The sequence below is a fragment of the Mustela lutreola genome, chromosome 3 (genome assembly GCF_030435805.1).
Source record: "Mustela lutreola isolate mMusLut2 chromosome 3, mMusLut2.pri, whole genome shotgun sequence".
NCBI classification, from domain to species: Eukaryota; Metazoa; Chordata; class Mammalia; order Carnivora; family Mustelidae; genus Mustela; species Mustela lutreola.
The window spans coordinates 54,471,093-54,484,013 of NC_081292.1; the positions used below are offsets into that span (position 1 = coordinate 54,471,093).

General features: G+C 44.0%; 1 protein-coding gene across 6 annotated transcripts in view; it reads left to right on the forward strand.

Annotated features, from left to right (window-relative positions):
• Positions 1–12,921, forward strand: part of TPD52 (tumor protein D52) — a 102,706-nt gene that overhangs the window by 59,754 nt on the left and 30,031 nt on the right. For 2 of the 6 annotated variants that reach the window (XM_059166151.1, XM_059166156.1), the window contains exon 1: positions 4,436–4,695. The exons of 2 other annotated variants lie outside the window; for them this stretch is intronic. In XM_059166151.1, the coding sequence (XP_059022134.1) occupies positions 4,572–4,695 (124 nt within the window). In that variant the 5' untranslated portion in view covers positions 4,436–4,571. Of the gene's footprint in view, positions 1–4,434; positions 4,696–12,921 lie in introns of those variants that run through there. 2 more of the 6 variants (XM_059166150.1, XM_059166154.1) reach the window with 2 other exon arrangements.

A 12,921-nucleotide genomic window follows, 5' to 3' on the forward strand; every position in this document is an offset into this window, starting at 1 on the left:
ATATCCCTTGAAATTAGGGAGAACCTGCTCATACATATTTGAGTGAAGTATTAATAGGCAGGTAGGAACTTAATATTCTTTATAGTCATTTTTACTTACTCCATTTTTATTTGCAGTAACATGAGTCATCTAATGGGTTACTGTTCTGTAGTATGCATCGTATTGGCTGCCCTCAATTAATTTATGAGCTGCTCATGGACTCCCTCTGCTGGCAATACAGCACATACACACTTTTCTGGGGTTGTAGGATAGATCTGTTCTGCCCATTTTCTTTTGGTTGGTTTCTCTCCGATTATTACACAGTTATGGCTCATACAGTACAGACCCTTTTGGAACCTGATTTATTTACTGAATGTATAAAAAAGATCATTTCTTATAAAATCCGTACATTTCTACATCATCATGTTAATGTTTGGATAATTTCCACTTCCGTGAAATAAATCCAGCATTTAAATAATTCAGTGTTAGTAGGCATTTGTATTTATTTTTTTCCTATTTTAGATAGCACCAAAATGAACATTCCTCATACTTAATGCCACTCACGTGTTACTTACTAAGTTGAGCTTGATTAGTGGGTAGAAATGTGACAGGTGTAAAAATACAGAGAAGAGATATTCTAGTTTGAGAAAATGGCCTAAACCAAGCGTAGGATGTTTTCCAGAAACAGGAAAATCAAGTTTGGCTGAAACATGGGGAGGCCATAGTGGGAGATGGTAGGAAAGTAGGTATTATGGGACTCTTTCTAATTCTAACCATAAGTAAGCAGAATAGAAATGTGCTGGTTTCATGGGACGCCCCGGATGGCTGGGTCAGGGGGCTCAGATGCTGCTTCTCCCATCCCTTACTTGTTTCATTTCTCCTTTCCTCTCTGCCCAGACTTGGCAGTGGTTCTCTCACCTTTAGGCTGGAGGAGAAAAGAGACCCTTGGCCCCTCCCAGCAGGCATCGGATAGCTCAGGTTACAGGCATTATTGCTTTTGTCCATGACTCATCCAGTCATCTTCAGGGAAGACCTGTTGTAGGCACTGTCTGGGTCATCCCCGTAAACCAGGGGGCCAGGCTGCGTGCCGGTGCCAGATCTGAAGCCCAAGCCTAAGACAGGGAGTAAGTCGGCACTATGGTAGACAGTCCCTCATGGAGCAGGTTACAGGAAACTCCTCAAGAGAAAGAGTGTTAAATAGAGAGCCCTGTGGGCGTCTTCCCCATATGCAGGCATCTTGCTGGCTGGTCTGCACCAGAACATTCCAGGTGGGTCTGAAGTAGGGTGTGGTCAGTGAGAGAAGACAAAGAAAACGGAAAGCAGGAAAAAAGTTGGATCAACAGCTCCTGGTGGTGCCTCCTTATAGAGCAGGAACACTGGGCAGGGATTTCTGTGAGGTCAGGCCTTGGGCCTCCTCGGGATGGCGCATTTAGGGATGGGAATATGGTCAGGAAAACTGGTGAATTCAGTTTTAGGCTTGTTGATTTTGAAGTTCTTCTCGAATACCCAGTGGAAATGTCCAGCAGGGCAGAACCAAATCTTACCTGGTTTTTCCTACTTTGGGCCAGTAGTTCCAACAGTTGGTGATGACTAGTCACAGATGCAAAGGCTTCCCTCCTTGTTTGGGCTGTGCCAGCAGACACTTTCTGAGTCCCCGCCCTTTCAGCCTCTACCTGTGGGCAGCCTGCTGTCCATTTCCAGAGTCATCTTTGTGAAACATTTTGTTTTGTCTGAACCTCGCTCAAACACCCTCAGCAAATTTTTGCTGCGTGTTCTGTGAAGTATAAAAGTTGTCACTCCAGGTCTTTAACGGTTTGTCTTCAAGCTACATTTCCATCTTTTCTGTCTCACCGCTTCCTTCTACTCCATACACGAATCTTGCATCAACTGAATTTTTGCCATTCCCTTAATATGTCCCATGCTTTTCCCACCTCTTGGCTTCTGTTTTCACTTTCCTTACCTGCTACGGTGCCTTGACTGGGATCTGACTGGAGAACAGCTGATTCAGAGAGACAAGATGTTATAGCAAGATTGTTCCTAAGCAGGTAGGGTAAAAATTGTAGACGGCACGTAAATTCTCCATCCTCATATTGACAAATACGGTGTGCAGCGTCCGCATGAGCCATTATTGGCTTTCTTCATGCCACATTGATGAGAGCCCAAACTTCAGAGTAGGCGTCACCATAGAAAATGCAGTGCCTGCCCAGAGGGGGGAGGATGTGGAGGCACAGGGGGACTGGCAAGGGGACATGTCCCCTTCTGTGTGCTGCAGCTGGAGCGAGTGCTGGGACGAGGGATAGAACCTGGGAGGGCTTCTAAGAAAAGGTGGCATTTCTGCCTGAGTCTCAAAGGTTGAAGGACTTCAGAAGGCAGAAAAAAGGTAGCATCGCAGGCAGAGGGTGTAACATGGATGTCACCGCTGAAGGTCAACGACATGGGACATTTGAGGGCTAGCGAAAAGTGTGGAGGTGGCTGTGGCTTGTGTTGTATGTGTGTCTGTATTAGATTTTGGTCTTAGTTTGGGCTGCTACAATAAATTCCTATAGACTGGGTGGCTTATACCAAGAGACATTTATTTCTCACAGTTCTGGAGACTGGTAAGTTCAAGATCAAGGTGCCAGTTGATTAGATTCCTGGTGAGAGCTCTTTTTCTGGTTGGCACATGCTGTCATCTTATGTCCTCACATGGCCGAGAGAGAGAGCTCTCTCTCTTCGTTCCAGGATGCTAATCCCATCCTAGGGGATCTTCTCCTGGCCTCGTCTGAACCTGATCACTGCCCAAAGGTCCCACCTCCTACTACCATCACTGTGGGTGAGGGTTCAGTATATGAATTTTAGGGGACACAAACATTGAGTCCCTAAGACTTTCTACTGACATTCAGTCCCTAAGACTTCCTACTGCCTGTGGCTCTAAGAAGAAGAAGAAGTATTGAGAAGAACTGTTTTTTCTACCTGTTACTTAGTGACCAAATGTAGAGGGTATTCATAGGGCCAGAGGCCAGTCAACCACACTCTAGGCCAGAGATGTGATACCCATCCCATGCCCATCCCATCGCAATTAAGAGATACTTTGGGTTTTAAGAAGCCAGGCTATTCATTTTTTTACAATAATAATAATCATAATAATGAAGAAACCATTATTTTCCATTTCTAACTTAACAGCATTTATAGTTGCAAATTCTGGTAAATTTTAGAAGAAAAAGGCAGATTTTTTTGTTGTTGAAAATAAACTTTTAAAAACTCAAGATAAAGTCTTGCCAAAAATAGAGTACAACATGAGAAACAAAATAGAAAATGAATCCTAAGTTGAGATGAATGTAGACTGTTTTGGTGCAAAGATGTTGTATACAGTAGACACAGATTTGTTTTTTTAATGACTGAAATATTTTAGGTTTTGTATTTGCTTCCAATCCAGGGAGAGTGTATTTTTATCAGGTCAATTTGCAGAGGTAGAATATGGCCTTTTTTGGTTAATGCTGTGACAGACCATTGCCCACCTAGAGAAGGATTGCCTTTATTTTTACCTCCTTAATAGTAGATGAGCCATTCATTCAACAGCCGCAGAACCTTCCAGAGCTACCCCTTGAGCAAAGGCAATGGTTAACACAGAAAGAATCTGCTAATAGACTTGTGTCGAAGAAGATGAATTTGGTGACTTAGAAATCTTGCTTCCAAGGTCCCTGAGACCCAGGCACTCTGCAGGGCGTGGGCAGCGAGCGGCAGTTAGGCGGCTCCTGCCTGTTTTGGAGCAGGTTAATTGCAGACCTTCAAGGGTGTGGCCACACACCGGGAGGGGGCCAGGATCCTGGGAGCTTTCCCTTCAGAGTTGATTCGTCTCTCGGATGTCTACGTCAGTAAAACCCCGTTTTTCCAGGGAAGGAAAGGGGAAGAACGAGAAAAGGAGGGAAGGGGGGAGGACAGATTGAAAGTTTTGTTACACTAAGCCAGACGTTACTTTAGATAAAGTAATAATGGAAACACAGCTTTATTTCTAGAGGAAGTTGTACTTAGGAGGCTGATCGCTAAACCTGGGAGCTTGGCTTTTAGGACTCTGTTGTAATCCAGGATGGAAAAAAGTATCACCCCGATGGCTTTTGTAGGAGATTACTGACTGGTAATCCTTCCTTGTCCTAGAAGATTAAGTCCGCCCTGGTGTAGTTGTGGTCAGCTGACCGTTTATTAAAAAAAAAAAATGTGGTTTCTTGTAATTGTGCCAGTGTCTGACGTTTGCTTGGACTGTTTGTACATCTGGAGATACTGGTGAACCTGGCCCTCCTTTGTTTACCTGTGAAAGCGCCGCTCCCCTGTGCTGGTGGGTCCATTGTTGACTGATATTAACAGCAGGTGGTGGATAGAGCCCTGAGGGTGCTCCAGATAAGTCATTTATTAAACAGACTTGCTTGTCCTAAGGGTGCAAAGGCTCTGAGAAGGAAATAGCACACCGGGGCCAAGAAGCCAGGGTCTTCAGACCCTGGGGTTCCTTTCTTCAGCAAGGTTGCATGGGACTATGACCAGAGCGACATTCAACTGAAGGGTCCCAGGCACTTATAAAACGATGCGTTCTGCGTTTTTCTGGAGTGGACTGTAGAGAGATGGATTTTGATGAAGATTACCAGTCCCCGTTTGATTTTGACACAGGAGTGAACAAAAGCTATCTTTACTTATCTCCAAGTGGAAATTCGTCTCCATCCGGATCACCTACTCTTCAGAAATTTGGTAACTATTAATTTTCTAAGGTTAAATTTGTTGTAACAAAACTTGGACACGACCTGGGCTTTGTTGTCTTTAAAATTATTAGTGTCAAGAGCTACCATGGTGTTGCTGTGTTGAAACTAGTGAAACAAAGCTGTTGCAGAATCCAAGCAGAGAGAGATGGCTCATTAACTATTTAGCATGTGTTTATTTATACATAAAACTTTGATTTTAAAGGTGGTACTTGATAGACACTAGAGTTCTTCTGATCACTTTGAGTTCATTGAGCTGATAAATCACAAAAAAGGGAGAATTGGAAGGTCTTTGCTTGTGGCCATCGATGTATGGTTTATTAAGGACCCTTCTCCCCTAAGTTTTGTCTTTGTTAAATGAGGCTTAGGCATCTGAGGCCCTGATGGTGTTTAAGGCCCTGCTAGTGGACGTCTTCGATTTTGTTCTGGAGTCCTGAGAGCAGCAGACAGAAATACCTAGGCAAGAGATTTTTTTTTGAAAAGAAGACCTCAGTGTTGCTGTACCTCGGGAAGCAGTCATTCTTCACAGGTGTCAGTATGACCTCGTTCTGAAGGCCGGGTGCTGGCCGGGAAAGTCTTCGTTTATACTCACACAGGGCAGCAGGAGCCCGACCATGTCCTCCAGGCCAGTTCGCTCATTCTACAGGGAAAGCCTGGAGACCACTAGATGACCTACTCTGAAACTTACCAGAAGTAAGCAGATTTTCCTAGAAGTTAATTTTTTCCTTATTAATGAACAATAGGTTTTAAGTTTACAGAGTGGATCTTTGAGAAGGAAGCGGTAAAGGATGCAGCAGGAAACATGCGTCTTAAGTATTTTCAGTTGTGTACATGCCGACAGTAGAGAGTGTGCTGAAGCCACATTCCTCTAACCATTATTTGTAGCTGTAGTGACCTTTGGGGATGGTTTGGATTTCCAGGCGGGGAAAAAATGTTGAAGATACCAGGTTAGAGCTGGTTTCTAAAAGTGGGGACTGGGAAGCAGCTGTTAGCAGTTGGCTGGGAAGCCCTCTCCCCTGCTGCCCTCTCCTTGTCCTGGGGGCCCACCTTGGACCTCTGTAATGTGGGGGATCTCCCCTATGTGTGGCCCCTAAAAGGATGGCATCCTCCATCCTAACTAATAAATCCTACACATAGAAAATGCCTCAAGAGCAACACACGGAGGATGCCTGAGTGGCTCAGTTGGTTAAGCATCTGCCTTTGGCTCTGGTCAGGATCCTGGAGCCCCAGATTGGGCTCCTTGCTCTGCAGGAAGCCTGCTTCTCCCTCTCCCTGCTTGTGCATGTGTGCTCTCACTCTCTCTGTCTCTGACAAATCATATCACTCAGTGTTTAAAAAAAAGAAAAAAAAGCTACACACGATAGGTAGTTCGAGGTGGGCGGCCGAGTAAAGCCCAGGTGACAAGGGGCCATGGAAGCAGATATTGCAGTTCTGTGACTTCAGGTGGATTTTGGTGATTGTGCGCAAGGGTTTGAGATTCATGGAAGGATTTGCCTAGCTTGTTCTCGCTCTCTTCTACTCTCAATTTATCTCTTTTCACCTCCTTTCACTTTTCCGAGTTGCAGTAATTTCTGCCTTTGGATGTTTTCTGTTAAAGCATTTGGGAAAGTTGACAATGTCTCTAGGCAGATTTCAAACAATTTTCTTTCCAATCCCTAATAGCAGTGTAGGAGATTGGGCTCATGATATTAAAAACAAAATTATATATATATATATATATATATATATATATATATATATATATGCATATGCAAGTGAACAACCAAAATGTACCCATTAGTGCTCAAGTTTAGAATTTGCTTTAATTAGAAAAAAGGAGGGGGAGAGAGCATTAAAACAAACAGAAACCACCCAAAGCAGTCATTTAGTAAGAACACCATGATCCTAAAATACCAAATAAAAGAGGATCTAGAACAGTCATCAGCCGGCTCTGTGCCCTGGACCCCTCAGGGCATAAGAAGCCTGCAAATCTCTCTGAGGTGTAGATGGAAGGAATACTGTGTCTTGGGTGCATTTGTACTCTTTGTATTTCTAAGTAGGAGCTCTTAGGACAGATACATTATAAATACATTTAAAAGTTCCTGTGGCTTTTGGTCACCATACTTTTCTTTTTTCCTCCTTTTTAAAAAAAGATTTATTTATTTTAGAGAGAGCGAGCAAGCTGGGGTTGGGGGAGGGTAGCAGAGGGAGAGGGAGGGAGAATTCCTTGCGGACTCTGAGCTAAGCGCAGAGCTCTTCACGGGCTCAATCTCAGGACCCTGAGATCACGATCTGAGCCATCAGGAGTCGACTGCTAATGGACTGAACCATCCAGGTGCCCCCACTGTTCATCTTCTTAATCAGCAGACAAGTAGTGCACAAAAGGGACCGATGTTAAAAGGAATCCTACTCAGAAGGGTTGGGAACACTGATCTGAAAAGCATATTCTTTGATACTTATCCAGGCCATCGTGGGGCAAATGAGAAAGTAATGAGATTTAATCTGTGGGCAGAATGTTCCTAAGAAGCAGTCTGAGTGAAGGAGGGGATGAGGGCCAGTGGCTAGAACAAAGAGAGGTCTTTTATTAGGGATTTTTAAACTCTTTGATAAAACCAGCCCACATCAGAACACCCTACAGGTCATGACCCACAACCCTCATCAATACCAATACCCAATAACCAAAGCAGAATTCTGTGGAAACAGAACTCATCTTGACTATTCATGATACACCCTGATGATATCTTACTATTCCATTTGTTCTTTTTAAAATGCTCATTTGGGGGGTGCCTGGGTGGCTCAGTGGGTTAAAGCCTCCGCCTTTGGCTCAGGTCATGGTCTCAGGGTCTTGGGATCTGCCCACGTTGGGCTCTCTGCTCCACGGGGAGCCTGCTTTCCCCCTCTTTCTCTCTCTCTCTGCCTGCTTCTCTGCCTACTTGTGATCTCTCTGTGTCAAATAAATAAAATCTTTAAAAAAAAATGCTCATTTGGTATTGCTCAATGGATTTCACAGCCCATGGTTTGAAAAACTGATTTATAATTTTCAGAATCTGGAATATTAAGTTCCATTAGGGATGTCAGTCTTTCTTGAGCCACTGTTCTTCCCTGCTGCCTGAGACAGTACCTGACATCCATGGCTCAACAAATGGCTTGATGAGTGAATGAAGGAAATGAAACTGACAAGGACTAATTCACACTCTATCTAGTTCATTTTCCAAGTGTGAACATGGAGGCCAAGAGAGGTTCTGTGAAGCCTCCATGTCACGGAGCTCAGTCAGCCTGCATTGGGTCTCACACTCATCCCTCGGTCTTCACGCCAAGCCAGCGTTTTGTTTTGTTTTGTGTTTTTGATCACACTCTCCTGGTCTCTTTGGGGATGGATATTACGGAACAGGTTTATCATTCCAGGTGTAATATTTCCTTCATCAGGGGCTTTACCGCATATGGTGTACCAGGTTCATTCATTCTGTCTTGGACTTGCCGATTAGCACAGCTGTTTCCCGCTGGTGTCCTTTGCTGCATTTTCTCTTCCTTTCAGTGAACGCCTTTGGAGAGAATTTCCCAAGCCCTGATTATGTAGAACCATTCTTCCTCTTAACATTTTTTTATTTTTTAACACAGAGAAAAACATAGCCCTGTTGTATAAAACACCTTTGGTTATTTCTAGTGACTTCAGAAAATAGGAACAGGAGCCATTTAACAATGTGACATTTTTAGTTTTATGCTGTCATATTTGAAATTCTAAAAACATGGGGGAAAAAATCAGACTGGAGTTCTCTTAGCTCAGAGTCCTTCTTTCTGTCTTGTTTTATTATGCTTTTTGGTTTCTACTCTGTGTTGTTCTCACTTCTTTTTAGGGAAGTCATGATTCTTGAAAGTTAGGCATAATTAATTGTGAAGATGTTAAACAGTAAATGTATGGTTTACAAAATAAAAATCAGCAGAATTGAAATTATGAAGAATTTCCTTATTCCTGCAAAGGAAATATAAGAATGGTAGTGATTTCCTCCTTGGGGATCCCCAAATTTCTCCATGGCTGACCTTTGTTCTCTCTGTGGAGTGTCCTAGTTACTCATTTTACACTTGATTGGGGTTGGGAGGATAGGTGGTTCTGAAGTTATCAACTGAAGGGCGCCCCCCTCCTTTCTATGATGAAAGAGATTTAAGGGTCAGTTCAGGAGTTTCTGGAGGAGGTGAGTAAAGCATTTGGAAATACTAATGTGTTCTACCTTTCTGATCTTTCTTCCCTCTTCCATTCTTTTGGTGAAGTTTGGAGAGGGTGACCTTTTTGGGTGGGAAGTTGACTTCTCTTCTGTTCAGGGCCCTGATCTCTGAGAGGTGAGTTTCCTAAGCTCTCTGAACCCCTCTGGGTCCCAGTTCTCTTTTCCCTTTTGGACCCCCCCACCCCCCGCCTCAGCGCACTTCCATTTCTCTCTAGTGGCCCTGACGCTGCCCAATTAATCTCCCAGGTTCTGGTTCTTTCCCCAAACGGAGTGGGTCAAGTTTCCTCAGCTTTTTGTTCCTGCTGCCTTGATGGACGGCAATTACTCATCTCCTTTTTCTCTCCTACTGTTGTACTGTTACTGCCACGGGTGAACGTGGGAAAATTATATCCTTAAGAAATATAAAGTGTTTATGGCCTGTGCTACTGCATCTCCTTCATTTGAAGATAATCCGTGTCAAATAGCCGGTGTCCCATACCTCCCTGGCATTGATTCCCTGGTTTCCAACCTAGGGCAGTTTCACCCCCTGCAGGCATTCCGGGGGCGCCACTGGAGCCGATTCTGAGGTGGATTCTGAGGTGATTCAGGTTGTCACAACAGCAGTTGGCTTTGGGAAGGGAGGGGACATGCCCCCATGCCACATGGGATGAAGCACAGGAGAGCCCCCTCCACAAAGAATTACCCTGCCCAGCATGCCCCTCGTGCTATGGTTGAGAAGCCCTTTGGTTTTGGAGTTTCTTGAAAGGGGTCTCGCTTGTTTAGGATCTTACTTTGCTGTGGAGATCTCCAGATATTCCTCTGCCCCTGCTGGAACTTCGTTGCATTTGGAAACACAAGCTCCAGAGAATAGGGACCCCAAGCACAGACTTACAAGAGGAGAAATAACTTCATCTTTTGATCTTGTTGGATAGACCACTGAAGACATTTTGAACTCTATGTTGTATCTCTTTGTGTCTCCAGGTTTTAAAAAGGCACGCATGTCCTCTTGTGCCTAAGGAAAACAATCCTTAGAGACTGAAGTTTTTTATTCCGACCCTCGTCCTAAAGCCCTTGTTGCCTCTTTAAAGACTGTGTAAGAGAGGTGTATACGGTTTTATTTCCTAGAGGAACTGCTAGGGCTCGATTATACTCTATCAGATTCTCTCTTGGGTAGGCCCAATGTTAACTAAATAGCAAATATCTTAGACTCCTCCTCTGCAACGTCTTCCCTCCTAAGTGCATATCTTGGGAGCAGCGGACATCATATTCTTCCCTCTGGAGTATCACTTGTGTGGCACCCCCCCACCCCATAAAGGCCTGGTGCTTTTGGCTGTGAACATACTTTGTAACATTAATGTATATGACCTCCAAATGTAACAATCTTTGTATAGATTATGTATGAGACAGAAGTTGTATTTCTTTAGAAAAATGTCATTTCATGTGTTTTATTTTTTTAAATTTTATTAAAAATTTTTAAAAGATTTTTCTTTGTAACAGAGATAGCGAGGGAACACAAGCATGGTTGAGCTGGAGAGGGAGCCTGATATGGGGCTCCATCCCAGGATGCTGGGATCATGACCTGATCCGAAGGCAGACACCTAACGATTGAGTCACCCAGGCACCCCTTATTTTTAAAAAATTAAAAAAAAATTTTTATGTCTGTTTTCAATAGAAAAACCTGTGTAGGTGAAAGCAGTGAAGTGAGAATGAGATATAAAACAAAAAGTTCAAGATATAGGGACGCCTGGGTGGCTCAGTTGGTTAAGCAGCTGCCTTCGGCTCAGGTCATGATCCCAGCGTCCTGGGATCGAGTCCCACCTCGGGTTCCTTGCTCGGCAGGGAGCCTGCTTCTCCCTCTGCCTCTGCCTGCCATTCTTTCTGCCTGTGCTTGCTCTCTCCCCCTCCTCTCTCTGATAAATAAATAAAATCTTAAAAAAAAAGAAAGTTCAAGATATAAGGTAGACAGTGAAGAGAGACAGCGTTCTTACTCCAGCTCAACTGTGTACCTTCCTGTAATTGATTTATTCCGAGAGGGCTAATGAGTGTCTGTGTACCCGTTACTGAGCTGGCCTGAAGATGCAGGATCGGAACATAGCGCTAAGGTCAAAGGTTGCCCAGGCCATCAGGCTGTGTTCTAAGTACAGTCGACATTACAGACTGTTATACTCAGAGCAGGGCCTGGGCATGGATGGGATCCAGGGAAAGGCTCCAAGATCAGGAGACACTTAAAACTGATTTATTGAAATGAATGGGAATGGAAATAAGGAGTGGGTTTCCAGAAGAGAAAATAATATGTGCAGAGACATTAAAAAAAAAAAAGAGCATGGCCATTGGAGGTTGTTGTACAACATCATGAATGTTGTTCACGCCACTGAATTGTATGCTTAAAAATGGGTTAGGATGGCAACTTTTATGTTGTATATTTAACCACACAAAAAATTAAATGGGCAAAAAAATGTATGGGAGGCACTTTATTTTACCTTTTGAATTAATGCATTACTTTAAAAAAGAAAAAAAGGCATGTTTTTGTAGGAACTGCAGCTTGGAAGATGTGGTGAGTGTTGGGCAGGTAAGAGCAGTTGGGGGGGATTGAGTAGGTAGGGTGGGCTCCAGACTGTCAAGAGCAAGAGCCTTACTGGGAAGTGGGAAGCTCTAGAATGATTTAAGGTAAAGAGTGCTATGGTCAGAGTCCTGCCTTAGAAGTTTACTCTGGTAGCAGGGTGGTGAGTGGATTGGAGGGACCGACCATGAGGGAGCTTTAGGGCAAGAATCTGAGCAAGAAATCGCCAGAGCCAGAATAAAGGCAGGAGTGGTGAGTTTGGAGGGGCTTGAAGTAGATGTCTGGGGGAATGAGATGAGGCCATATCTCAGCAGTAAGAAAAATCCTGGGTCGTGTTATAGGAGAGGAGATTCCAGACCAGGGTTTGGTGCTGATGCCTTTTAGATGTCACATGACATCATGATTGACAGCTGTCATGTTGAAGATGCAGGGGAGACACCGATGATGCCAGGTGACAGGGGAGATGGCAGATGAAGGAGCCTACGAGCCATGCTTCATGGGAAGAGGCTGTCGACAGGTAACTAGGAAGACTTGTAGCATATGGAAAAGTGGGGCAATTGCACATCCTTACTGAAAACCTAATACCTGCCCACTCTTGATGTTCACAGTCCTTTACGCTGCTCCACAGAAACCCGGAGAGTCAGGTGGTAATGTGTGTGTGTCGTTTTTAAATATGTAATGGGTTTTGGGGGAACAGGGACAGGGCTCAGTTTCCTAAGGCTGCCATAACTAAGTACTCTAAATTGAGTCACTTCAAACAACAGACATGTGTTCTGTCTCTGTTCTGGAGGCTCGAAGTCTAAAATGAAGGTGTTCCTGGGGCTGTGCTCCTTCTGTAGGGAAATCCTTCCTTGCCTCATCTAGCTTCTGGCGGTTGCTGGCAATCCCCGCCTTCTGTGCCTTCTGCTGTATCCCTCCGGTCTGTCTCCATGATCATGGGGAGTGGTTCCTGGGCTTCTGCTTGCCTGTGTGTCCATGTTGTTCTCTCTAAGTTTCTGTGTCTACATTTCCTTCTTCTTGTAAGGACGCATTGGGTTAGGGCCCAGCCTAATTTACTGTGATTTCATCTTGACTATATTTGCAAAAAAGCCTGTTTCCAAATAAAAAACACATTCGAAGGTCCTGGGGGTTAGGAAATGAAATGTGTCTTTTTGGGGGACACAAGTCAACCTACAGAGCCATCTAATTTCAAAGTTCATGGCTTCAGCTACTCTTGAAAAAAAAATCTCCAGCCCCAATTTCCTCATCTTCTTGAATAAAGTATTTAAATAAAATGATGCAAAATTTTTTCAGATCTGAAACTTTATGAAAATGGCTAAAAAGTTTTTGAATGATAGTTATAGAAAGTCTTTTTTTTTTTTTTTTAAGATTTTATTTATTTGTCAGAGAGACAGAGAGAGAGAGTGCACAGGCAAAGTGGCAGGCAGAGGCAGAGGGAGAAGCAGGCTCCCTGCGGAGCAAGGAGCCCGATGTGGGACTC